We start from the raw sequence: 27,407 nt of genomic DNA, 5'->3' as shown, positions 1-27,407 counted from the left end.
GTGTTTTGCCTCCTCCCATATTAGCAATCACATATATTTCTTTATTCAATTCCATTATGTTTTTTTTGGTTTTTGTTTTTAAGTAACTTTCCTGTATATATATTACTGATTGGTTACTATTTGTACGATACATATCAAACAGATAAAGTTTAATTTTTCGAATTACAAGTTACAACAGGAAACACAAGATGACACACAATACTCCTTATATTATATCTTCATACATTATCATAATATTAACGAGGATTAACGATGATGCAAACTACATACAAACTTATTGTACATCACTCACAGAAAAGGAATGCTAAAAGTGACTAATTTTAATATAACATTTATATATGATCGAAATATGTTAGGAAGACGAGGGGTAAAGAATCCATGCGCGGCCAGATTTGGCTGTGAACTGCTTAAACCTACCATAAAACATTACTATTATTAGTACGAATTTTCCCATTGGACTCCATCGTCCTGCAAACCCATAACTCGCGTCTTTGCAGCCACCATCGCTGATGTCCACACGCCGTTCACAGCTGTACCCGGTAGTGAAACCAACGTTTCCATATGCACTGCCATTACAAAACTTATTTTGTTGATAATTCTTAACTTCTAATTCACAATCAATTCATAATGAGTGAATTATATATATATATATATATTATATATATATATATGTTTCTTTTTATTTTATAAATTTATACTCGATAAATTAATAACCTCTATAAATTAATAAATTCTTCCGGTCCCGAGTTGGGAGTAGTATAAAAAATGACATAAATCGATAAATTAATTAGATAATAATTTTTTTGAAAGTCCTATGTAAATATATGGTCCATCAATATCAGAAATTAATAATTGCACAAATATATCAACTATATATATACATTATATGTAAGAAATTTCTTAAAAATATATTTCTGATATTTTTTTGCTTAAATTTGTATATATTCTTATTTGAAATTTAGTTCTAATATTTTACTATATCAAAACATATTGGTGTTGTTTTCTATACATGATATTATTTTTTACTTGTAATTGATTTTAGAAAGATATTTTCTATAATGAGAAATTTTTTCAAAGTTATTAAATTATGAAGATCTCTCTATTAATTTATTAATTTATCGATAAGTAAAAAATCTCTCTAAATTAATAAAATTTTGCAGTCCCAACATTATTAATTTATAGAGATTTTACTGTATATATGTTTCTTATACGATTTTATTCACGTCCTCTTTTTTTGTTAGGTGAATTACGAATACTTGGGTTGTCAAATTGTAGAATAATGTATCACCTAGATGACGTATTTTGTTTGAAAATATTTTGAAATTTTTAGTTATTATGGATGCATGATATGTAATATAGAGATTTATATATTGCTGAAACAATTTTTTTATTTGGTTTTGGTTAAAGAATCTTGAGATATAGAAACATACCTGATAACTTCGAGAGTGATGTTAAGGACGTTGAAATTTATCGGATCACGTTGTAGATTTTGCCTTTCGGTGATTGAAATGAGAAAGATACATATCGTCAAAAAGGAAAGTTGTGACACGATGAGTCCACTCTTTTTAACTTTCTTTCCATTTTCGGAATCATCATCTCCTCCTTCTTTCTCTATCGTCTTTTGTTCCGTCAACGGCATAAATAAAGTGTATGGAGGAAGATACCTTGGAAACGCAATTATATTTTACTTTTTAATTAGTCCAAAGAAGTTTTTATGGAAAAACAGAGAATAATGCTTTGTGAATATGATGAAGGGACATTCTCCAGTCTCCACTACATTGAAGGGACATTTTTTTTTTACTGAATCTAAAACCATGGACATATATTCTGATTCACTCTATCAAATCTTGTCTAGCTACCACATTCTCTTGTAGGTTCCTTAATTAATGGTTAATATAGATATATATAAATTCTTCTAAGTGAAAACATCAAAAAATTACTCTTAAGTGATGGAGAGTTTTATCAACTTATATATGTATTATGCCTTCTTTTTATTTATTTAATAAAGATGTATTATGACTATTTGTTTTAAGTTTTCCGGCGTTAATGTTTTTGTGGAAAGTTTGACAAGCATACTACTTTTTGTTTTGTTTGTTATTTTAAGAGCGTAAACTAATTTGTGGAAACCTTGAAAAATTCTATGAAATTTGTGTTTGTGGTGAAAAAATAAACTTCACAATCTCAATTTTTTATATTATTAGTATTTTTTTTGTTACAAGAATGATTTACCGAAATAAATACTAATTAATCTCCAAAAATTATAAATTAGCTTGGTATTCAAACTATTCATTAAATGTATAATTGCCAAGCATGGTTATAACTTAAATCTTACTTCCTCAATCCATGGGAGTGAATACTTTAACCAAATGGACCACGTTAGATATGTTAAAATTAATTTTGGTTAATAAAATATGCTTTCAATTGCTAAGCTGATTAATTGGTGGATTCAGCCAAAAGAATAGCACTAAAACTAATGCAAATCTATGGTTCTACCACCCCACTCATGCATGATTGGCCTTTACGTAGTAATTAAAAAAATCCTTAAATAAATCATAAACGTTTTTTTTTTTGGTATGGAATAAACAATAATAGTTAGGAAAATGTTTGCTTCATAAAAAAAAAAATTAGGTAAATGATTTGATAATTTTCCAAACTACATTACGTGAGATAATAATATGTTTGGTGTTTCTGTTGTGAAATGTCAACCAACTTTAATTCATGCGGTGACTTTTTATTGTTTCTGTAGTGAAATGTCAACCATTTAATTTCACTATATCTCAATTGTTTTAGTTTAATGTATTCGTAAAACTGCACCTATGTGTGCATGCATATCACCTCATATGTGAAAATTATGTCGAAATAAGTGCACCTTTCGATCTAAATATTTCGAGTTCATGCAAATGATTCGATATATGAGGAGAGGATTGAAAGAAACTTACATCATAAGAATAAAGAGTACCAAGATAGCTGGGGAAAGTGTAGAGAGGTCTACTATAGTTTCTCCGGTGTGTCGCGAATTCACCACTTGAAACAACGATCCAACCAACTTCTCGTACGAACTCATTCCTTCTAGAGACTCAGAGGTCCATTCAAAGGCGCAGAAGAAAAGAAGCTGTATTATCAGAAACCCTAGCACCGTCACTCCAAGAAGAACACATAGACGAACCGAGAGTAGATGAGAGTATCCCATCTTATTGTGGTTCTTGAGAATGTAACCATACTCGTCACGCTTTGTGATCTTATAAAGTCCCCATATGAGCAAAACCAAGAAGCAAGGGAACAAAGTGTTTCCCATCAGTACTTGAGGGATTAGGAGCCAGATGAGACCAGAGTTCTTGCGAAAGATGATCATGTTCTCATTCGTGGGGACAAATCCGCAGTTTGCAAACGTGGAAACAGTTGTGAAGACGGAGAAAGTGAGAGGTGAGATTTCTTTGGAACTAAGAACATCTCTCGCCGTTTTAACAAAATTTACGTACACAAGAAGCAACACAGAGCCAACTAGGTTAGTAACAAGATGGTAACTAAGAACCACCGAGTACAAGCACTTAGATGCCCTTTCATCGATCTTGATAAGACCCTCGCGATAATCAGTAACAGTCTCAACGTCACAGCGATCCTCGATGGAACTGTCCGAATTATAAGATCCCAAAATATGTCTAATCTTGTTATGAGGGAAGACGAACTTGGTGAAATAGGAGACGTAGAGGTTGAGAAAGGAGGTGAAGATTTCGCCACCGAGGAACATGAGGATAGTGAGGAAGATAAGTTGGGTGTTGGAGAAGACTTCCATGTCGACGGTAGACATGGAAGAGACGGTGATGGCAGAGACAGAAGTGAAGAAAAGGTCAAAGTCATGAGGACGTGAAGTGGTTCTTGGCTTTGTGATCTTGAGTGCCAAAAACCCTAAAAAGGAGAAGAACAAGAAGTAGATGAAGTAAAGGAAGAATAGTGAACGTAATTTAGTAAGCTGCGAACGGATTTTTGCTATTTTTGCCACCACTCTGTCCATTTTAGTTCTCGAGTCGGTTTAAGCATTAATATTATACTGGCCATAAGTTGTGTTTATATATTACATATTACACGTACATGGAAATTGTCAGCCACATATTACATATAAATTGATTAATGATGACTATTACTGATGATAGCGATTCCTGTTTTTTCTTTCCAATTTAAAAGGGTATTTGTAAGAGGAAGAAATATATAGAAATACAATACAATACAAAGTGAGAGGAAAAAGAGAAGAAAAAAAATCGTCTTTATTATTGAGATGTCTATTTTAATTCACGTGGAAAAGTTCTCTTTCTTAGTTTAAATGAAAAAAACATCCTTCTTTATTGTATGATTGAGTGATTCTTTCGTCTTTATAGCTTGTTCCATAATAATTCTCTCACTGATTGAGTGGATTTTATTTTTAGCATTGAAGATTCGATTTCAATATAAAGAAAAGGATTCATCCAACTCCATGTTACTTATATCCTAAGTAGAGAGCTATAAAAATGCCGAGAACAAAAATTATAGGTAAAAATTGCATGACTCAACTTCGTAGAGACCATGCAAAATTTGATCAAACTCATGTTATATTGCTCGTACATGCCTGAAAAGGTGGAAGAGGATTCGTGCAAAATAGATCAAATTCTAGATCAAAATGTAAAGACAATTTATAAACGATGTTGTAGGGGTAATAGTTTGGATAAACGAAATTGGTCCAAGAAGACCATAAATTGATGGAAGTGAACGGTCTTCATGGGGAACACCACTTTTTAATTATTTAAAGAGATCAACAGTCATGGTAGTGGTTAAAAGCGGCGAAACTACGTCTTTTTGGTATTGACACATGGAGTAACATGGGATGTCTTAGAGAGGATGCATTGATCTAGGGATTCCTAGTTCAAGCACAATGAAAGAGGTGATGTCCATGACACGAAGGAGAAACCATCGAAAGGGTATCTTAAACCGTGTTGAAGAAGAAATAAGAAAACAGAAGCTGAATGGAGAACTGAACGATCACGATATAGTTCTGTTAAAAGGGAAAAATAAATGTTCTTGGTCACAGCTGCGGTTAGCAAAGCCGCCGATGGAGGGACAAAATGAGATATGGTTCCCATACGCTACTCCAAAGTATAACAATACGGTTGTAAAAAACAGAGTCGCAACAGGGGAGAGAATGAGGAAGTGGAATTGTAATGTAGATTCGAGCTGCATTTTTTGCAATGAACGAGTAGAGACGAGGGAACACTTATTTTTCCACTGCCTATACTCAAAAAGATATGGGAAGACCTAACAAGGGGAATTTTCTCGGACAGATTCTCGGTGAGTTGGACAGAGGTTATGAAGATTTTATCTGAAAACCTTGTGGACAAAACGAAGAGCTACATACTTCGGTATGCACTACAGAACTCTATACACTCAATATGGAATGAACAGAATAGGAGGAGGCATGGGGAGCAATCATCACCAACGGAAATACTTGTGATGATCATAGACAAGAATATTAGAAACCGTTTGAGCACAATTCAAGGTGGTGGAGGATTGAAGTTCAAAAATGGCATCCAAATTTGGTTTGAATCAAGACAATAGATATATTAGAAATTCTGTTTTTTTAAAATAACTCTTGAAAAAGTTAGCATTTCATATGTACCAAGGTTATTTTTCTTTTAAATATAATTTAACATTAAATAAAATAAAATAAACAATAGTAATTTTAACAAGAAAAAGGGTGGTGTTGGTATTTGAAAATTGCCAATTTGTTTAATGAATCATTATTAGAGCTTGCAAAATGGTGTTATCAACTTGTGAATCATTAGAGCTTGCAAGTTGTTGGCTTATGTTAGAGACTTTACAATGTATGCCAAAGGAGGTATGACCTCGATGATAAGGAATTTCACTGAAAGTATCTGCTATTTGCAAAATAGTTGATACACCAAACGTTGACAAAATAAAACTATTTGAGAAAATATAAATGACCATACTCTAAGAGCACCCACATTAAACTATTTGAGAAATATAGATGACCATATTCTAAGAACATCCATATTAGTGTTTTTAAATATAAAACTAATAAAAATAATCAATAAAAAATGGTGAGTGTTTTTTAGTTTTAGTTTTTGTCTTTAAAAAGACATTTTAGACACAAAAAAGAAGGAGTGTTTTAAATTTTATTACTAATTAATACTAAAGACATCTTTTAAAAGTTGTTTAATGAGGATGTTCTTTAGACCATTTTCATCACACAAAAAAGTTAGTGTTTTCAAATTTGTTTTTAAAAAACATTAAAAAAAAAAAACAAGTTATTTAGTGCATTCAACGGGAAAGACACGTGTCTTCGCTGTTTTCGCAAAGACATTTTTATATCTTTAAAGACATTTTACATGGTTAATGAATACCTCAAAATTAAAATAATATTGAGAATATGCACAAAATAACTATGAATCTTAAAAGAATTAACAAAGTAGCTATGGTGTCAGAGTACACTCTTTTTTTTCACTTGCAATTACCTTTTTACCCATTGTCGAATTTTATATGTATTACACGCTATTTTCCAAAATCACATAGAACACTTAGATGATTTCATGGCGAAAAACTTTTGATGAACCCGAACAAACCACCACTCATCTCTCTTTCTTCCACCACCACAACCACCACATCTTCCACCATCACAACCACCAGATCTCTTTTTCGATAAATCTAGGCTGCTAAACGTTATTTATATTGACGGATCATCTCTCCCTCAATTTGCAGAAGATTTCTCATTTTATTTTGTTTGATTTTGATTCTTTCTTGGAATCTCCGTCGTTATATTTTCTTTTTAAATTGTATGTTATTTTCTTTTTTACCATGCTACTTTTGTGAATTACACGTTATAATTAAAAATCTCTTTCAAACAACATGCTATTTTTTCATATAACAAATTATTAGTTCTCATAGCACATTATAAAATGTCACTTTTTGATAAATATCGTGCTATTTATTTTGTTCGACTTTGATTTTTTATTGGAATTTTTGTCGTTATATTTTCATTTTAAATTGTATGTTATTTTCTTTTGTACCATGCTACTTTTTTGAATTACACGTGATAAGTGGAAATCTTTCTCTGTCAACATGCTATTTTTTCTCATAACACATTATAAAATGTCACTTTTTTTTTAAATATCATGCTATTCTCATACTCTTGCTTTTGGTTCAACTTGCGAGAACATTTTTGTATTTTCTTATGTCGTCATAAGGTTATTTACTCACATACAAACTGACAATGATTACTTACTTCATTCTTTTCAATTCTATGATTATTTTCTAATATTACCCAATAATATTAGCTTTTATAATAAATTATACTAACTACTTTTTTAAGAGTGTACACCAATGTGGATGTTTTTATGCCCTTATTTTTAGTTACCATACTTAGATTTCGGGCAAAAGCCCATAAGACCACCCACATCGCATATATTTTTTGTGTGTATTCTCATATAAATATTATTAATAAAGTATGAATAGTCTTTTTAAATGGAAGACCCATTTTTCAATGTGTTTCAAAATGTCTTCTTTGACACATTTTTGGAAGGATATCTTTCATTTAAAGACCATTTTCTTATTTTATGAATTAAATTTATGTGGAAATACATTTAAACTAAATGTGCAATGCGGATGCTCTAATAATTTTTTATGTTCGGATTAGTCTTTAATATTTTTACTTATACCCGCAGTCACTCGATGTGATATTTAAAAAAAAATTAGTATGTTTCCGGTCGAGCTATCCACTTCTGGTTAAATGGACATATTTTTACGAGAAGAATTTGAAATAGAAACAAATGGTTGAAAATATGTACGAACACATCAAATTTGAATTACAAGATGGTGTGTATTTTTAAGAGTGTTATGTGCACGAGGATAACTATTGTATGATAGGGACTAGGAAAGGGACACAATCTAGGAAGTGATATTATAATAATATTTAAATCGTGATGTATCAATCACTTGCTAGATGGCCACTTTTAAATCATTAACATATTTAAATCTCTTTTTAAAGAGAATTAAATTCGAGTCTTGATAAAGATGTTGCCAATAGAGGACGAACAAAATATGTTCATCTTTCTTAAATGCGTTTAGCACTAAAGAATCCATTCTTTTAAAATGTTATCTCCACCTAAGTTTGTAAATGAATTTTTATACAACAACTTCGGAGATCTTCTAAGAGATAATATTATTCAGAGCCATTAAGTATCGAGGAAAAGTAACACTAATGAAGTAAAAGTTATATTATACACTAATGGAAAAATAAAAAAGACGAAAGGTCACTTACTCGTCGATAGTACCATTTTAACTTAAGTGACCTCTCTTTTAGTGTTTTTATATATATATATATATATATGTGTCAGCCGGACCTATTACTAGTAAGGTCACCTGCGAAATTTTACAATTTTGAAACCCTAGTTGCATGATAGATTTGAAATAAGTTTGTGATGGTTTTGGTGCTATGAATTGTTGGCCATGGATAATAATGTAATTAACACAATGACCTAAATGATAGGTCAAAGATGGCGTGAATTGTGGAACGTGTATGCGGACTTGATGTGTTTTTGTTGTATTATTGCTTGATGAAACTTTTTAACTGAGTATCAATCACTTGCTAGATGAAATATTATTGCTTGATAATAATATTTAAATCGTGATGTATCAATCACTTGCTAGATGGCCACTTTTAAATCATTAACATATTTAAATCTCTTTTTAAAGAGAATTAAATTCGAGTCTTGATAAAGATGTTGCCAATAGAGGACGAACAAAATATGTTCATCTTTCTTAAATGCGTTTAGCACTAAAGAATCCATTCTTTTAAAATGTTATCTCCACCTAGGTTTGTAAATGAATTTTTATACGACAACTTCGGAGATCTTCTAAGAGATAATATTATTCAGAGCCACCAAGTATCGAGGAAAAGTAACACTAATGAAGTAAAAGTTACATTATACACTAATGGAAAAATAAAAAAGACGAAAGGTCACTTACTCGTCGATAGTTCCATTTTAACTTAAGTGACCTCTCTTTTAATGTCTTTATATATATATATATATATATATATATATATGTCAGCCGGACCTATTACTAGTAAGGTCACCTGCGAAATTTTACAATTTTGAAACCCTAGTTGCATGATAGATTTGAAATAAGTTTGTGATGGTTTTGGTGTTATGAATTGTTGGCCATGGATAATGATGTAATTAACACAATGACCTAAATGATAGGTCAAAGATGGCGTGAATTGTGGAACGTGTATGCGGACTTGATGTGTTTTTGTTGTAGTATTGCTTGATGAAACTTTTTAACTGAGTTCTTTACTCAAATACCTATGAACATTGCAAATTAGCCTGGTTAGTTACTAGACAACGTGATTGAGTAGCTAGGAATAGGCTGCACAAGAATGAAGCTTAGTCGATTAGTACGTAGTAGTTTGTTGAGCGATTTCTTTAGTTATAAGAAACCTAAAAAGTGGTTAAAAATTACTTAAATTATTTTCATCCACAATTGCAATAATAAGATCAATTCGCCTATTTTTTTATTTCATTTTAGGCGTCTTCTCGTACATGATAATATATAAAATAATTTAGGGCAGGGCAACATCATATAGTGGACGTGTCTCTAATTAATACTATGAGCTTAAAGATAAATGCGTACTTGTGTTTTCTGATTTCTAATTTGTTATCTGTCTTATCCCACTAACTTTGGAGATTAGTGGTCCATCACAAATCGGATGCTACATTCTTCAACCACTTCCTGTTCTCTTCATTCATCAATACCCACCAAACTATGCAACATCTATTTATGGAGTATTACGTGAATATCACTTCTATTATCAATTATTTACTTTTCGACAGTAAACACTATACATGTTATTGTATCGAACTTCGAATGACTTTGGTGTTGAATGAGATAATGCGTCCATATATGACTCCTCTATTTCCACTAAAGTAAAAAACTTCACACAAGCTTAAAGTAAGTATCCATCAACATACAAAGATGGTCAAGTCCTATCGAATACACGAATACGTAGAGCAGAGATTGATAGCAGCCATTCACTCGAATTGGTAATGTTTATCAACAGCAACAGAGACATCCCAAGTGCAACTCATTCCTTTAGGGAAAACAACAAAGTCGCCTGCTTCGATCTCTACGCCTTCATCGGATCCATTAGGGTACACTTTCACTTTTCCTTGTAGTAAATAACAAGTCTCCTTTGCACTGTAAGTCCATGGAAACTTGCTTGGAGGACAACCCCACCTGTAACCATCAATTTCACATACAAAGTAAGAAAAATCTTCATCAACTGCTTTATAGCAAATGCCAAAAGAAAATCAACACTGAGAAACTTGAGCTATCTAGCTTCTACATATGACAAAAGAAAGAAGCTAAAAGATTGTTGATTGTTGAATACACTTAAACAAAAACAGAAACTAGAGCAATTGCAGATGACTTATACAGTAGCAACAACAAACAAAGCTTCTTTGAGCAAAGAATAAAGGTGAAAACTTTCGGTCAATTGATGTAAAGATTTGTCTAATTTAACCACACAAATATGAGTTTTAGCAATTGAAAGTTACTAATGCCATGAAACTTGCTTGGAGGACAAACCCCACTTGTACCATCATTTGACCCACAAAATATGAAAAAATGCAGCAACTGCAAATAACTTATGCCATGGAAATCGATAATGAGAACCTGCAGCTCTCTGGCTTCAACATATGCCATGATCATGGAGATTGAATTCCACAACACAACAACAACAACAACAAGCTAAAGACTTTCTTCTCCGGGCAACGAAAAAGGTTGAAACTTTCAATTGGAGGTGGATCAACTGACGTAAATATTGTTGAATTTACACATAATAAGAGATAATAGATCAGTTGGAGATCACTAATGGCTTTAACAAACAAAGCTAAAGACTTTCTTCTCCGGGCAACAATAAAGGTGCAAACTTTCAATTCCAGATAGATCACTTGCCGCAAAGATTGTCCAATTAACCAATAGTAACAGAAACTAGATCTCTTGGAGATGACTTATGCCATTAAAAGCAATTCACTACGATACTACAGCTATCAAGCTTCTACATTTGGGATTATCATAAAGACCAGATTCATCAACAACAACAACAACAACAAACAAAGCTAGAGACTTTCTTCTCAGGAAAAGAAAAACAAAGGCTAGAACTTTCATATTCAGCAACTAACAAATGAAGAAGAAGAAGGGCAAGTAGATTACTTGGGCCAACTACGAACACCGAGTTGGGTTAGTTTGGACTCAGGAGGATTCTTTTCAATTGTAATCCCTAATTTCTCAGTAGACTCAGCTCTAATCGCAGCAGCCATGGATGATGGTCTTCTTGAATTGTAGGGTTTGTTTGATCTTCTTGTGAGATATGGATTTATGCTTGTTACATTCACAACACCGATGCAGCCCATTTTTGCTTTCCCTTTAACTTAGTTGTTCTCAGCTTACAAAATGCAATAGAAAACTCCATTTTAAATTTTTCATTTTCTGTCCAATATAATCGTATAGCATATGATCCATTCATGCCTCATCTCTTGAGTTATTAGTTACGGCTTAGTTAGATAATTTCTGTCTAATTATGAAATTGCCCTCACATCTTTTGTTATTGACGAAAGTGCTCCACATCTTCGGGTATTTTATGAATTGCTCCACATATTTGGACTTATTCGGAAATGCTCCACATTTTTATGTAATTACGAAGTTGCACACATCTTTGGCTATTTTATTTGAAACTTTCACTTGTGAATCTTATCCATGAAGTTATATATATAAATATTAGAGATAAAAGCAATTTCGTCTTTTTTTTCTTCACTTTCACAAAAACTATTCATAAGAGACTACACAAAAACTAACAAAAATTTAAAACTACTCTATTATCTAATTACAAAGTTAAAATTACTGTATTTTTTTAAGAAGACCTCTTAAAAAGATGTTTATCAAATTCATCATGTATACTAATATACTAGGTAGTTTATCCATACTATGTACGGAATGAAATGTTTTTCATCTGATACTACAAGTTCAACTGTAATTTATCTAGAGTAGCCATTCTCATGGGATTGGAGAAAGTTCTCAAAACATGAGAATCAATTAGGCCGTCTATGATCCATGACAGCATAAACATTTGTGTAAGGTCCAAAATTAAAAAGACCTATAATTATTTTTTTTTGCTGTAAGATTTGAAAAAAATCAGAAAAAGTTATAAAAAGGGTCAATATCAAAAAAATGTTTAAGATAAAATACCAACAAATTTATAAATATAAAACCACAATTTAGTTTTGTGTATTTTATTGGCATGGTCTAAATAAAATGCCTATTTTTTGTTTTGCCTAAGGTTGTCAAAATGTTTGAGACGGGACTCAGATTAATCGTGAAACATTGAAATCATGAGGGAGAATTGGAGCATTTTCTTAGTCGCATATCACATGGATTCTTAGACAAACTCTCCTCAATTTGATTGTGATTTCTACAAACAAAAACAATTAGAACTCAATTTATGAGTTATTTTGACTCTTTTCAAAATAATAAAAAAAAAAACTCACATTCTTCATTAGATTAAGATGACTTTTCACACTTGATTCAGAGGATTTTCTCTTTCTTTAAGAGGATTTTTTGCATTTGATCGACACTTAGAAAAACTTTGATTTTTAAACAACAAATATTTTTTAGAGAGAAGCTTATTAGATTTTCACAAAAAAAAATAGTTTTCATGTTGGGCAGGGACAAGCCTAAAACCATGAATGATTTTAAGAAAATACTAATGTAGAGCAAAAAATGGATTCTCGTAGAAATGATAATTAAAAAACTAAAAAACTTAAATGGGAACAAAAAGTTTTTCTTAAAAAACATTTCTAGGAAAACTAAAGCCTTCAATATTAGTTTGTAAGTAGATTCAGTTTTTCCAAAAATCTATACTATAGCCATTCAGGATTTTACAAATTTGGTTTTTCTAAATACAAAATTAGAGAATCCAGTTTTTGAGAGATTTTATCCATTTTCAAAGAAAAAACTTGAGAGATTTTAATTCATTTCCGAAGAAAAACTCAAAACTCTCTTCTTTGTTTTCTTTTCTTCTTTTTTCATATTTCAATTTTTATGATTAAGTAAATGCATTGTAGTCTTTGTTACAAAAATTCTTATATTATTGATTAATATATGAGATTTATATGTGTTAAGAAACATGTAATATATTTTAAACTTTTTGAAAGATTAATTGCTTTTTAATTGAAATTCTGTTTATTTATTTATGTGTAATTGTAAATATAAGACTAATGACAAAATCTGTAAATATCCTAGTAAAATTGGGTTGATAATCGCTTTGTGAACGACATTTCACCGTGACATTTTTGTTAATAATACGAGAGGATAATATTTTTATAAAAAATAATTATTGGATTCACTCCTAGCGGTGAATCTCTACTATTCACCAGCTCTTAAGATTTAGGGTTCAAATTTTACAATTCAAAAAAAATTGTATATCGATTTGAGTTTATAACAACAAGGTTTAGGGTTTAAATTTTATAATTAAACAAAATTATATGTCAGTTTGGGTTTATAAAAATGATAAGAATTTAGATTTTTACAATTAAATTGAATTACATGTCGGTTTGGTTTATAGAGATTTTGTTTCCTGAATTTGTTGTGTTTTATTATTTTAATTTTTATTTATTTTAAATATAGTATGATATGACATGTTGTGGTATTTTGATTGGTTTGACTAAGAGTATTTCTCAAGTAATTTATAATGGATAACATCTACTTATTCTATAAAATTCATCATGTCCTTGCGACCTGCATGAAATATAGGACTCGTATAACAATCTTGTGAATTTTATCATCTATCTACTTTACATATTTAACACAATCAAAAACTGATAACGACAACATCAAAATTATATTCATGAGATTTTTCATGTGTCGGGAGAGTCTCAATTAATTTCGTCCTTTTTCTATAGTGACATTACAAATATTTCGATTGTATTAATATCTTCGGTGTCCCTAAAAAAATCAGTACTAGCCACACTAAAAACATGGGACGGCACTATTTACGAGTACTAGAATTATAGCAACCACAACTTTCTCTCTGTTGTCATGTAGTTCAATGTGTTATTATCAGGACGTACAACCTTATTTCATTTACGGCAATGTTACCCTACTATCGTTGTTACGCGATGGTTTTAAATATGGACACATCTTTTATGAAACAACACATATTCATCTCTTCTTTGTTCATCATTTAGTTTGAGTTTCAACTATGGAACTTAATCATGATTCGATATTCGCTCCTGAGGTTCCCACTGAAATTCATGGAGTCAAGGTCATGAGACAAACTTCGGATGCTAAGCTTGCTGAACTCGGGGTTACCTCTTGGCAATTGTCGGTCTTCTTTCCTATACTTTTGATTTCTTTTTTTTATTTATATAAATTTCATTTCAATGGCATAAAATATATAGAAATTAGAGTTTTAAATAGTATTTTTATCCCTTAACGATTAAAAATACATAAAATTATCATGGGACACTAATTGCCTTAGTATTCCTATGGAATGGAGGTCAAGAGTCATGGTATGTTAATGTTGATCTAATTTCGCAAGTTACATCATTTTCTATTACTTTAGGATTTTCATTTGTTTTTGTTAACCATGAGATTTAAACCAAAATTTCGACATAACCTGAGAATCAGTATTCTTATCATTTAAATATTGAGTTTGAATAAGAAAATGTGGGGTATTGTTGGAGTTTATTATATTGTATACATAAACATATGAATATTTACATAAAAACAAAGAGATGTGTCGATTAAGGAAAATACACATGTACGATTGGTTGTGAAAAGACATCACAACAAAGAGGAAGATACGATAGAAAAATCTATTTCTTCTCCAAAATTAATTTATCAGAAACTCAAAGTAGATTTGTTAGGATTTTGTAAGGTGTTAATACAGAGATTGATAGTTGTATATTGTAAGATAAACACCCATAGAATCTACTTACATCAAAGTAGGGGCATAATTATGTCTTAGGAGATTGCGATATCGCAAGTCTCTATCAGCTTACGTTCATTCACGTAAGAAGAAGAAGAGATCATAAGTAAATTATTGTTTTAATAATTATGTATTAATTCAATAACAGAAACATAGTTATGTACGTGTGTGTTGATTTGCATCTATAATATTGGAACAACATTAAATCCATGAAGGTAAAACAATGATAAAATTGACGATGAGAACTTTCCAACAACATCTTGACTTCTTGTCCCAATAATCTATATACTGATATTCATTTAGTTAGGTCCTACAACAAGAAATATTTTTGATTTTTGACGGAATTTTTAGAGATTTACGTATAAGTCCGTCATAAATGTTTTTATATAGATTTTCAATGAATGGATCATCAAAAATCTTTGAAAGTTTCTGAGAAAGATAAATTCCCGATCATTAACTAGCAAATTTTGAAAGATTACTCGTAAATTGTACTACATCACATCGAAACTTTTGTTGAAATGTTTCTAGCGACTGCCTTTTCATATTGATCAAATGAAACCACCAAGATTGATACCTTAAATATATGCTATTGTGTTAGTCTTTCCAAAAAGAAAATAAACGAAGAAATATATATATTTTTGCTATATGGCAGGTGTTAAGCCTATGTGCTCGAACATTAGTTTAGGAAAAGAAACTGAAACACTGATCAACCTTAAAATAAGTTGCATTTGAAGTCATGAGTCATATGTACATGTATGGTTGACTAACTAACTGTGAGATCAAACTTAAGCAGATGGGAAAGCATGCCTCGCAAATTTCCATGGAAATTTAAGAAGACAGAAACAATGTACTTCGTCGAGGGGAAATTGAAAGTGAAAGTAGAAGACCATCACAAAGAAGGAGAAGCCTTAGAATTTGTGGCAGGGGATTTGGTTGTGTTTCCTCAAGACATGAATGTTTTTGTCGATGTAATTGAAGATGTGAAGAAACGTTATTATAGAGAGTCTGAGATTGAAGAATCTGAGTTACCTTAAAAAGCATAAATTAATGGATTTAAATCTTTTTACTTCATAAGGCAGCTAGACCTATATAAGTTTGTTTTAAATCTTGATCTAATATATGTCTTTACCTTGGGATTTGGTTCAAACCTGTAATTGTCTTCATTTTAGAATCCTTTAATTTGTTTCACAAAACACCATTATGAGGCAAAAACATATTAGAAACATCGGCCACAACATTTAAAAGAAACATATTAATGGCCTTTATGAAAAATGCCCAGTTATTACTTACTTACTTTTTTCCAAGCTTTTTATTTTTACTAATATAAAAATATTATTCCATAAATACCACTTAAATTTTATTTGATAATTGTTTGCTAACAAAAAAATATTTTATTTGATAATTTCGTTTAGTGAAGTTATTATATATTAACCAATTTTTTTACGAAGTTATTTTATATTAACCAATTTTTTTTAATCATCATATTTTTAACATTTTTTAATTAAAAGGTAATTGTAAAGTAATTATGTGTGGGAATTTTTTTAATTATAAAGAGTAGAACATGTATTAATTTTGTACATCATCTACATATACATTTTTGCAGGCATTTTGTGAAATAAATCCTGGAGTTAAGACTTATTTACAATGGTTAATACTGAATTTTAATTATTTAATTCTTTTTTAATTAATGGTTTAATTTTTTTACGAAATTAATTGTGTAACAAACCAAAAAGATTCAAAATATATGGCAATCTCATATGTCACGCGAAACACAATAAATTATTTTTTCCTTATCTCACCTACAATATTGACTAAATCTAAAACAACCAAAATTTGAAATTTTTGACTTATTTGTATTAAATTTCGGCATTAAATTAAAACAAACATTGTGAAACAAACCAAAATACATTTACAATCTCGTAAAATGAGCAAACCTAATTATATAGGGAATGTTCCGTAATAAGGCACTTTGGGAAAAAGTTTAGACAAAACAGGCACTTTCCAAGGTTGAGACACTTTTCTTTGTTTTTGGAGTGAAAATAGACCATTATACCCCAAATAAACTGAATCACGAAAAGAAGAATAACCGGTCATTGGTTTTGGTTTGTAATTGTGTGTACCAAACACGTGTAGAATAATGGGTTAATTCGGATCAAATGAACGTGGTAAGATTTGCAGTTTAAATAGAAGTTAATGAGAAATAATGACCGTCCGATCATATAACAATTAAACGGACGAGAAGATGGATTTGTCTGCAAACATAACTAACTTGCGTTATGTTAGGTCTTCAGAGATTGGTTTCACAACATAACTAACAAGACTTTGATAGCAATCTTATGTTTTCTGTAAACAATTAATAATAGAACTAAGAATGTTGTAGTAAAAATTGACTGCTTTTCAGTAATAATAAATATACATGTTCTAGTTATTTAATTTTATGCCTACCTGATTATCCACAACATCGTGTAGATCCATATCTTGATAGAGAGAGATTTTATACTGAAAGATATAATAATGATGTTGTGAAATTATTATACTTTACTAAGACATATTTACAAATGATAGATAGAGTGCATCGATAGACAGTTGTAGATGATAAGAAATACTTCCATTGGAGATAACCCAACTTTGGGATTATGTGTGGGAGATGATTGAGTATGTTGGTCAAGTTTGGAACTGATATCAAATACTAGATCACCAACAAAAAGCGATGCCTCCAATAAGAAGATTATTTAAATATCTATCCAAAAAATACTGTCCAATATTACAAGGACTGTAAATCATAAAGATAATTTAGTGTACATGTAGACCTTCATTTGCTCATTAGAATTTTTTTTCAGTTTGGGGATCTTTCAATGATTGGGATGCAGGAAGCCTCTCCAAAATGTTCTGATTGAGTTGAAGTAGAAATGAAGATGGTCAGAAAAACCATAAGAAACACGACCTTCAATAAGGAAAAAATGTAAGAAAGTATCCAAAAAATCATGTCCAACGTAACAAGGAGTAGACGATTAATAAAATTTGGTACCCCATTGTAGGTTTGTTGACTTGGATGTTCCCACTTGTATCGAAAATAGGATCTGACACAATGTTCCTAACCTAAATTTTGTTTTTAAAGTAAATTAGTCAAGTAATGACTTGCAAACTAAGGTGGGGTTTTAAAGTAAGGAGTGTCCAAACAACAGTACCTTCATGTTTGCGTATGAATGGACAGATTTCTTTGGATGACATCAATAACGATGATCACATGATGTGCAAAAGCAAGTCTAACTGATGTATTCACCCACTCGCCTAAAGAAATTAACAAAGTTAAAAGTTTGATATTATGTACTCTAAGGTTTTCTATTGACTAATCACATTATAATGACCAATTATATCAACACAAATGGATAAGTCAAATTACTCTTTTACAACTTAATACCAGACAATCAATGTTGAGTAGCAGTAAGAACAAAGTTAAATCAATATCCTAATCTGGCCATAGGATCACCTAAAGCTCTAGCATCCAAGCTTACATATTATTTCTTAAATCAATGATTTGATTTCTTCCAAAATGTAAGATTAAGAAATAGAACCTTTATATGGCTTTTTCCTTGAATTATCAAACACCAAGCTGTGCAGTCATGTATGGTCGTGGACAATGATTTTCAATTTTGTAACGACACATACGCTGCAAACAAAATGTGTGGTTGTCCATTACGGATTGTCCAAGTGTTGTAGTCCATATGTTCATCTTCTGTCCAATAGAGAACCTCAAGTACTGAATTTCAAACAAACTGGGCAGAGAAGTTATCAAACATTATCACAGAATTACGAACAAGATCTCCGAAGTCAACATGACAAAACTTTACCTTAGTTGTTCCGAAATTCTTGAACTTTTCTCGAAGTAACCTCAATTGAAATTGAAATTGAGTTTGGACAGTACGAGTTAAGAGTTTTTCAGGCAAAGTAAATCCAAATCGATTTAAGAAATTGCAGAGATTTAGAGGAAATGACAAGAGAATTGGGTTTGGTGTTTTACGGTTGAAAGAGCAAACGAGAGTGTAGTGTGAAAAGCAGTGGTGGTGGACAGTGACGGAGGAGATGGATATCCCGTCGCCGGAGTCCCCTTTTCGAGAAATTGTAATTTAGGATTTTTTATTGGATTTGGATTTTTACGATTCTGGAAAAAAAATTTAAATCACAAAGGCAACTACAAAATCGTGGGCTCCATAAATCTGAATTGGTTTAGTGAAAATGGATTTGATTTGTTTGGTTATAGAAAACCGACGATACGAGGGTGAACAAGTAATTTTAATTATTCAAAGTGCCTAATGATTTTTAAGTGCCTAATTACGGATAAACTTTCAAAAAAGTGTCTAATCACGTAATATTCTCAATTATATATGCACCTAAAAACTTTCTTATCTTGGTTTGAATATTCCATGGAATTAAAAGTCCAGAATCACAATCACAACTAATATTTAAACTTATAAAAAGTTAAAATATCATGAGACAAAAAATATAGCGGAACGGGTTTACATTGATATGAAATATAGCAGAACGGATTTAGATTGATATATATAACACATGTTAAATATTTATTTTATTATTTTATCATCATCAATGTTTTAGTTATAACATTAATATAAAATTATATAATTTTAATATTAAACTAAAACTATAAAATTTAATAGTATCATTATATATAAATAAAATATTTGTTCCGTGATGTATTACGGGTTAAATCCTTAGTGGTGATTAAATTCTAAAAAAAAATTCAGTTACCGCCCCAAAAATAATTTTTAGGTTAATCTGCTAATTAGTTGCGCTAATTTAAGATTTGCACCAATTGCAGTTTTTTTTCTCAAAACAGTAAAAAAAAACTTCTTTGCAGCTCTCAGATTTGGTAAAGTTACCAACTTCAAAGAACTCGAAGAGACCGTCTCTATAGAAAAAGCTGAAATCTTTGGCTTCGTTTTCATCAATTCGAAACTCAAAGTTGTGAAAATCCAAATGGGTAATCATTTTTTAACGTTATCTCTGCTTCTCGTAACAGTCTGCGTTTGCGTTTCTTTCATCACCACGAAGCTAAACCCTAAAGAAGCAATCGTATCTGTCTCTTCCGATTCTGAGATTCCTACTGAAATTCATGGTGTCAAGATCTTGCGTCAAGCTTCAGATACCAAACTTGCTCAATTAGGCGTTGCCTCTTGGCCCAAGTCAGTAACTTTCTCATATCTCTCTGCTTCTTTGCTTTAATGGCGCAGATACAGAACTAGGGCTTAGGGTTTTCCTCAATGGCTTTACTTGTTAGTGTTGATCCAACCTGAGGATTTGTATCATCAATTTTACAGAATCTCACCACTGTTAGCTCAGGACATTTCCTGCTGCAAGAATCTGTTTACATATACTTGTGTCTGAGACTCTGAAACAGACAAGTTCACTTGTGTCTGAATCATGTAATTTTTGTGTTAGTCTCTCTACAAATGATTGATTCTTAAATTAGACGAATAAACCAGAGAAAAATGTTATACATTGCATTTATGGACTGAGTTGTGATGTACATTGAGTAGGTGGGAAGGTGCTCCAAGCAAGTTTCCATGGGAGTTTAAGAAGACAGAGACAATATATTTCATGGAAGGGAAAGTGAAAGTGAATGTAGACGGATACGACGAAGAAGAAGAAACCTTTGAGATAGGGAAAGGAGATGTTGTTGTTTTCCCTAAAGATATGAAAGTTGTTTGGGAGATAACTGAAGCTGTGAAGAAGCAATATAGCTTAGAGGAGTAGTGACTTTGTAGAGAGAATTTGAGTCACATTGATGTTTGTTTGTTGTACTTGGTTACTACTTTGAACTAATAATATCTATGGAATTGCAATGTTGATTAGGATTCTGATTATAGAAGTAAGAAAACTATATATTATATACAATTTAATTAGGACCCCAACAGCTCAAGTACATGACTGTTCTAAGAGATTCTTCAGCCTTCTTAGCCTTCTCGCTCTCACCAGAGGAGGTAACGGCTGCGGAGACAGAAGACGAAGAGAACCTTTTCCCTTGAGAAACAGATCTAACGTTGTTCCGGAGATGTTGATTAACCGACCGGAGTATGTAGTTCCACCGACAAAGACCTAGTTGGTCTTTTAATGCCTCTACGGCTCCGATGCTCACTGCCACTGTCCATGCTTTGCTTGTAGAACTCATCTTTCTTCAGAGAATTAAACTTCTTTGTGTTTTGTGTTTTGTGTATTGAGAATTGTTTTTGTTGATGATGTTTAGAAAGTGAAGTGAATTGGTGTGTTTATGTAAGAGAGAAGAAGCCAACAATATTGCCGTGTAGTTGGAGTTAAAACTAGAAGCTGTGGCCGTTGGTTTTGGTTGTTTACTACTGTCTGGATAGTAAAATGACGTTGTTAGCCTTTTAAGAACGAATTGGATAAGGGGTAATATTGGGATTCTGGTAGTTCCTGGATTAACGAGTGCCGCTATCATGTGCACCTGGTTTTGAGATTGTTCACTTGTTTGGGTTTCGTGTTGTGTCCAAGTTTTGAAATATAGTAAATGTTTTCTTTATCTCCTTGTAGAATAATGCATGTTGGAGATGAATAATAATATAATATCAAAAATCATTTGCCGACCAAAAAAGTAAAAAATATATTAAACACAAAATGTAAATAAATAAATAAAAATTCAATCAAAAGAAAAATGGTTTTGCGATGACTTACTTTTTTTTTTTTTCTTTCTTTCATACAGAAGATGAATACCATTTAACATGAGTATTCAAAAAATCAAAAGTAAAACTAGTATCATCAAATATTTCCGCTAAATTAGTAAACATATTTCCGCTCATAACAATTAGAATGAGAATTTTAGAATGTTGGTTCTGTGACAACCACACAAATTTCCGAGTTTAGTAGATTTGGAATTGGTGTTTTTCTTTGCGATTTACTGGTATGCGCTCTTGAGCAATCGTATACAATTAGAGTAGTAATATTATTTTACTTTTCTGTAAATTGCTTTAATCCGTTCTCAGTTCTCTTTATAACTTCTGTCAAAAATTTAAAATGATATAAAATTTAACATTTTACTAAAAAAAAGAGATTGTAAAAAAGAATATAGAGATTTGTTTTATTTTATCCTTTAATCAGTCATTTTATAAATAATAAATTTCGTTTCAAGTAGTACATTAATTTTTAAAATTTTTATAGATTTAATATACAGATCATTCTAGTATACACAAAAATTAGGATCTATATTATTATTTAAAAAAAAAAAAAGCAGCTCAAGTCGATGAACTAAACATGGGCAAAATCGTCATTGAACTAAACATTCATAGTTTCAGCAGAAACCAAGAAAACCAGCAGCTACAAAACCCACTTTTTGTCTGCACTTTCAAACTCCAAAGGCACGGCACTTTTTGTCTGCTTTCTCTTCTTTTATAAACAAAACCCACTTTGATTCACTTCTCATTCATCATCAACAAACACAAAATCGAAACCAAATCACTTAAACAAGAAAGAAACAAAGAGAAATGAGCTCTGCAAGCAAAACGTGGATGGTTGCTGCAAGCATCGGAGCCGTTGAGGCATTGAAAGACCAACTAGGCGTGTGTCGTTGGAACTACGTGATCCGATCTGCGAATCAGTATCTACGCAACAACTTAAGATCCGTGTCGCAAGCTAAGAAGCTCTCTTCCTCATCAATCGATTATACCAACAAGACCAAGCAAGCTGAAGAATCGCTGAGGACAGTCATGTACTTGAGCTGTTGGGGTCCTAGTTAATGGACAATGGAGGGATTTGAAAACCCTAATCATAGAGTTTTGATAATGTCTCTTTTAGGGTTTAAAACCCTTAAAAAGGTTAAAAATGTATAGAATTTGCTCTGTAAAGTGACTCTTGAGTCTTGAACTAATGATTAATCTCTTTTCATAAGATTTGTTCAAATCGGATTTTTCAGTTACTGCAACTAAGTAAGAAAGACTTAAACTTTGAATATAAATACAGAGAATTTGGTACGTTGTGTGTGACAAAGATTTATTTCTGTTGATATAATTAGGACCCTAAATTGGAGGTTTGTTACAGTCAAAAGTTTGTACTGAGTTTTTACTACAAGTTAGGGATTTTGTTAAATGCTTATCCCATTTTTCATGCAGTTCTGTTGCTAATTCTCCAGCTTAATAAAGAGAGGTTAATTTTGTTTGGTTTATGTGTGTGAACATTTCTTGTCTGAGTAAAGATGGCTAATACTCCATTGATAGTTTCCTTTGGTGAAATGCTTATCGACTTTGTCCCTGACACTTCTGGTGTTTCTTTAGCTGAGTCCACCGGTTTTCTCAAAGCCCCTGGTGGTGCTCCTGCTAATGTTGCTTGTGCCATCACCAAACTCGGTGGCAAATCAGCTTTCATCGGCAAGGTTTGTATAATTTATGTTAGAATCTATTAACTGATGGTGAAAAGTGATATGTGATTGTGTAATGTCTTTTATAGTTTGGTGATGATGAGTTTGGACACATGTTGGTTAACATATTGAAGAAGAACGGTGTGAACAGTGAAGGTGTTTGCTTTGATACCAATGCAAGAACCGCGTTGGCCTTTGTGACTTTGAAGAAAGATGGTGAGAGAGAGTTTATGTTTTACAGGAACCCTAGTGCGGACATGCTCTTGAAAGAATCTGAACTCAACAAGGATCTTATCAAGAAAGCTAAGATTTTCCACTATGGTTCCATTAGCTTGATCTCTGAGCCATGTAGAACAGCTCACATGGCTGCGATGAAAACCGCTAAAGATGCGGGAGTCTTACTCTCTTATGACCCGAACGTTCGGTTGCCTCTTTGGCCTTCTACTGAAGCTGCTATAGAAGGCATCAAAAGTATTTGGAATGAGGCTGATATTATCAAGGTATGTTTGTTTTTGTTGTAACAACCGGACTCGTGTTTTCGATGATCTTAGTGTTCGAGTTTCGTGATGTGTAGGTAAGCGATGATGAGGTAACGTTTCTAACGCGTGGAGATGCGGAGAAGGATGATGTTGTTTTGTCTCTTATGCATGATAAGCTTAAGCTGCTTATTGTTACTGATGGAGAGAAAGGTTGCAGATACTACACAAAGGTAAGGGATCAAATTCGACATGATTGTGTGTGTTTTGGAGTTATCTAAACAAAGTTTTTCGACTGTCGAAAAGCGCAGAAATTCAAAGGGAGAGTGCCTGGATACGCTGTGAAAGCAGTTGACACAACTGGAGCTGGTGATTCATTTGTTGGTGCATTTCTTGTCTCATTGGGAAAAGATGGCTCCATACTCGATGTACGTATAACCAAAGACGTTTTCAGTTCATAGATAAGGCATATGAAATTGAGTTTTGGTGATTGAGTAATGTGAATGTTGCAGGATGAAGGGAAGCTGAAGGAAGCACTTGCCTTTGCAAATGCATGTGGAGCAGTGTGTACTACTCAGAAAGGAGCTATTCCTGCACTTCCCACTCCAGCTGATGCTCAAAAGCTCATGAAATCTAAGTCTAAATAGTTTCAATCTTGTTCTGTTCTGTTTCTGTTTCTTCACTCTTGTCAATTTCCTTGGTTTTCACAGAGTATTTTCTCTGTTATCTGAATAAATCTAGTTTCAAGTTTCTGCCAAAATTGATTCCAAACTAATTCATATACCTTGATTTTTAATTACATGACTAATGTTCTATAACAAATAATCAAGAGGCTCTATAATATAAAGAAATGAACATTTTATTGCATATAGAGAAGGTTACAGAGATTTTGGTAGATAGGTTACAAAACATGACACTCCATTTAGCTTACACAATATGAAACTCAAAACTCTTGGATTTATAATAACTCTCTTCAGACTCAGAAAGTAATATATAGTTTCTTCAATATCAGAGTTCTTTGGATTCAGAAGAGCTGATTTTTGCAGTTTGGTCTTCTTCAGCTGCAATGTTAACAACTCTTGGACCCTTAACTTTTTCAGGAGATAGTTTCGTGAGGTTAATAGTGAGCACACCATTCTCAAGCTTGGCCTTGACTGATTCCATATCTACATTATCAGGTAGCTTGAACTGTCTCCAGAATTTTCCATATGATCTCTCCACTCTATGCCATTGATCTCCTTTCTTCTCTTCTTCTCTTTTCCTCTCTCCACTGACTCGTAAAACTCCGTTCTCCTCCACTTCTATCTTTACTTCATCCTTCTTCAAACCGGGGATATCGAGCATTATCTCATGCCCTTCTGCTGTTTCTTTCCAGTCTACTCTTGCTGGAGACAGAGCCACGCTTGTGTCCCTCTCGAGTCCTAATGGGATTCTCTCCAAGATCTTGAATGGATCAGGGAACCGGTCTAGCCAGAGATCGGATAGCAAGCTGCCTGGAGTAGTTTCAAGTGCAGAAGACAAAGACCCTTCACTTGTTTTGATGTTTCCAAGCAACAAAGCTCCTATGAAGAAGATGCTTAGCAAGTGCTTCATCATGGTTAGTGATTTGGATTTATTGTAGAAGGTTGAAACCAAAATTTTAGGCTTTTAACTTCACTTTCTTATTTTGTTTTCTATGATGGTTAGTCTCAATTCTCTGGTGTATATATAATACACATTGTATGAAGAATGAAGAAGTTTCTTGAAATATCTTTCTTTTGGTAGAGTTTTGCAGAGAGAGATATTGAGATTGTTCTAGCTTTTTTGGCTGTGACTTGTACTAATTATGTTACTACACGTTGGATAAGTTTGTTGTGCCTTTAAGGGTCTTCTCTCATGTTCCAGAGACTTCATGTAAAAACTATGGATTGGATTGGGCCTTAATAGTTATTTATATCCAGGCCTATTTTTATTGGCCCATTATGATATTTGGGACCAATTCTGTTTGTGATGAGTCTTAGAATTTTGGCTGCTGCATGGGAAAGGAATGGGAGAGAGTTTGAATGATGCCATGCTCCATTTCAGTTTCTGACAACATTTTAGAGTTTTTGACCTCTATTGCCCTATGGCTAGTTACTTTTAATTCCACAGTCTTTATGCATATTGTGGTCCTGCCTTTACTTTTGGCTTGCCATGCTTGTGTCTTAAGAGAAGCTTGTCGCTATGTTTGTCAATTTATGTTTTCAAAAGAAAGTAAAACTATACAAGCTTCTGAAAAAGATCTTGTCATGGAGATTTTGGTAGGAGAACATTTATTGGTTTAAATGCCACCCAAAGTTGGTCTAATAACCCCATATTGAGATAAAAATTTCGTCTTCGACATATCGTTGTATATCTATATATAGTTCTCTCTTTTCATGAATAAAGATCATCAATTCCTCTTGGTATCAGAGCCAGGTTTTGATATAACTTATGATCCCACCACACATGTGAACTTATTTAAGCTTGTTCTTTCTTGTTTCCTATATTTAGATTCACTCCTTGTCCTAATTCTCATAAATGTCAAAGAACATTTGTTCTGTCTGTGTATTGGCAATTTACATTGATTTGGATTATAAAGTTGAAGGATGAAGATACAATGTGAAGTGTGTGAAAAGGCTGAAGCAGAAGTACTTTGTTGTTCAGATGAAGCTGTACTATGCAAGCCATGTGACATTAAGGTTCATGAAGCTAATAAACTTTTCCAAAGACATCACCGAGTCGCCTTACAAAAAGATGCAGCCTCAGCCACCACAGCTTCTGGAGCTCCTCTATGTGATATCTGCCAGGTTCCAATCTCTTTTCTCTTTAAACACTCGCTGAGCTCTTTAACCGATGTCTCATATATATGTATATGCAGGAGAGAAAAGGGTACTTCTTCTGCTTAGAGGATAGAGCAATGCTGTGCAATGATTGTGATGAAGCCATTCACACTTGCAATTCTCACCAAAGATTCTTACTTTCTGGAGTACAAGTTTCTGATCAGTCTTTGACTGAAAACTCCGAATGCAGCACTAGTTTTAGCTCTGAAACTTACCAGATTCAGTCAAAAGTGTCTCTGAATAGTCAGTACTCTAGTGAGGAAACTGAAGCTGGAAACTCAGGTGAGATAGTACACAAGAATCCTTCTGTAATCTTAAGTCCTTAGAGATATACACACAACATCATGGTTCCGGAGCCATTGATGTTTAATAATAAAAGTTTCTGTAATATATTATCTTACACAGAAGAAAAACTTGTTGAGGAATCAAATCTTTTTGTTACAACAAATATTAAAACCATGACTTAACAACTAAAGTCAGTGGTCATGGCATCGACACAACCAAAGCTAAGTTGTTCCAATAGTTTCAAGAATTGTAGAAATGTGAATACTATTTGAATCGATCTTAGATATATAAACAAAATTTAAAAAATGAATAAATAATTATTGATTAAATATAATTATTTATCTCAAATATCAAGACTTGGATAGAAAATGCATAACTTAATGAGACAGTCATAG

The 27,407-nt window shown here is 32.3% G+C and overlaps 10 protein-coding genes and 1 long non-coding RNA gene across 11 annotated transcripts; 7 read left to right on the top strand and 4 right to left on the bottom strand.

Annotated features, from left to right (window-relative positions):
- Window positions 1-97: 97 nt before the first annotated feature.
- On the bottom strand, window positions 98-4,166 carry HKT1 (high-affinity K+ transporter 1). Its single transcript, NM_117099.6, has 3 exons — window positions 2,940-4,166; window positions 1,431-1,664; window positions 98-566 (listed from the first exon to the last, which is right to left on the bottom strand). Exons 1-3 carry the CDS (start codon window positions 4,010-4,012, stop codon window positions 353-355), a joined length of 1,521 nt encoding a protein of 506 aa, NP_567354.1. The 5' UTR covers window positions 4,013-4,166; the 3' UTR covers window positions 98-352.
- A 737-nt stretch (window positions 4,167-4,903) lies between these two features.
- Window positions 4,904-5,351, top strand: AT4G10305 (reverse transcriptase; the record flags this gene model as incomplete). The annotated part of the gene is made up of 2 exons (NM_001340660.1): window positions 4,904-5,191; window positions 5,229-5,351. The coding sequence occupies 2 exons, from the start codon at window positions 4,904-4,906 to the stop codon at window positions 5,349-5,351; spliced, it is 411 nt and encodes a 136-aa protein (NP_001328729.1).
- A 4,429-nt stretch (window positions 5,352-9,780) lies between these two features.
- AT4G10300 (RmlC-like cupins superfamily protein) lies at window positions 9,781-11,569 on the bottom strand. Its single transcript, NM_117098.3, has 2 exons — window positions 11,257-11,569; window positions 9,781-10,278 (listed from the first exon to the last, which is right to left on the bottom strand). Exons 1-2 carry the CDS (start codon window positions 11,454-11,456, stop codon window positions 10,074-10,076), a joined length of 405 nt encoding a protein of 134 aa, NP_192768.1. The 5' UTR covers window positions 11,457-11,569; the 3' UTR covers window positions 9,781-10,073.
- A 2,621-nt stretch (window positions 11,570-14,190) lies between these two features.
- AT4G10290 (RmlC-like cupins superfamily protein) lies at window positions 14,191-16,319 on the top strand. Its single transcript, NM_117097.3, has 2 exons — window positions 14,191-14,421; window positions 15,822-16,319. Exons 1-2 carry the CDS (start codon window positions 14,300-14,302, stop codon window positions 16,060-16,062), a joined length of 363 nt encoding a protein of 120 aa, NP_192767.2. The 5' UTR covers window positions 14,191-14,299; the 3' UTR covers window positions 16,063-16,319.
- A 3,558-nt stretch (window positions 16,320-19,877) lies between these two features.
- Window positions 19,878-20,895, top strand: AT4G10280 (RmlC-like cupins superfamily protein). Its single transcript, NM_117096.5, has 2 exons — window positions 19,878-20,229; window positions 20,584-20,895. The coding sequence occupies exons 1-2, from the start codon at window positions 20,024-20,026 to the stop codon at window positions 20,798-20,800; spliced, it is 423 nt and encodes a 140-aa protein (NP_192766.1). The 5' UTR covers window positions 19,878-20,023; the 3' UTR covers window positions 20,801-20,895.
- On the bottom strand, window positions 20,810-21,286 carry AT4G10270 (Wound-responsive family protein). The gene has a single exon (NM_117095.1). It carries the CDS (start codon window positions 21,213-21,215, stop codon window positions 20,943-20,945), a length of 273 nt encoding a protein of 90 aa, NP_192765.1. The 5' UTR covers window positions 21,216-21,286; the 3' UTR covers window positions 20,810-20,942.
- Window positions 20,910-21,346, top strand: AT4G05775. The gene has a single exon (NR_141910.1). It is a non-coding gene; the product is annotated as an other RNA (long non-coding RNA).
- Window positions 21,347-22,352: 1,006 nt separating this feature from the next.
- AT4G10265 (Wound-responsive family protein) lies at window positions 22,353-23,012 on the top strand. The gene has a single exon (NM_179024.2). The coding sequence runs from the start codon at window positions 22,543-22,545 to the stop codon at window positions 22,792-22,794; it is 252 nt and encodes an 83-aa protein (NP_849355.1). The 5' UTR covers window positions 22,353-22,542; the 3' UTR covers window positions 22,795-23,012.
- A 218-nt stretch (window positions 23,013-23,230) lies between these two features.
- AT4G10260 (pfkB-like carbohydrate kinase family protein) lies at window positions 23,231-24,643 on the top strand. Its single transcript, NM_117094.3, has 5 exons — window positions 23,231-23,426; window positions 23,501-23,911; window positions 23,986-24,120; window positions 24,199-24,315; window positions 24,400-24,643. The coding sequence occupies exons 1-5, from the start codon at window positions 23,250-23,252 to the stop codon at window positions 24,532-24,534; spliced, it is 975 nt and encodes a 324-aa protein (NP_192764.1). The 5' UTR covers window positions 23,231-23,249; the 3' UTR covers window positions 24,535-24,643.
- Window positions 24,644-24,647: 4 nt separating this feature from the next.
- Window positions 24,648-25,682, bottom strand: ATHSP22.0 (HSP20-like chaperones superfamily protein). The gene has a single exon (NM_117093.4). It carries the CDS (start codon window positions 25,481-25,483, stop codon window positions 24,896-24,898), a length of 588 nt encoding a protein of 195 aa, NP_192763.1. The 5' UTR covers window positions 25,484-25,682; the 3' UTR covers window positions 24,648-24,895.
- A 387-nt stretch (window positions 25,683-26,069) lies between these two features.
- Window positions 26,070-27,191, top strand: bbx23 (B-box zinc finger family protein). The gene is made up of 2 exons (NM_117092.3): window positions 26,070-26,694; window positions 26,766-27,191. The coding sequence occupies exons 1-2, from the start codon at window positions 26,494-26,496 to the stop codon at window positions 27,051-27,053; spliced, it is 489 nt and encodes a 162-aa protein (NP_192762.1). The 5' UTR covers window positions 26,070-26,493; the 3' UTR covers window positions 27,054-27,191.
- The last annotated feature ends 216 nt before the right edge of the window (window positions 27,192-27,407 follow it).

This window comes from Arabidopsis thaliana, chromosome 4 (genome assembly GCF_000001735.4).
Source record: "Arabidopsis thaliana chromosome 4, partial sequence".
NCBI lineage: Eukaryota > Viridiplantae > Streptophyta > Magnoliopsida > Brassicales > Brassicaceae > Arabidopsis > Arabidopsis thaliana.
The sequence above is the reverse complement of the archived record's forward strand: the minus strand, read 5'-3'. Positions and strand labels throughout refer to the sequence as shown.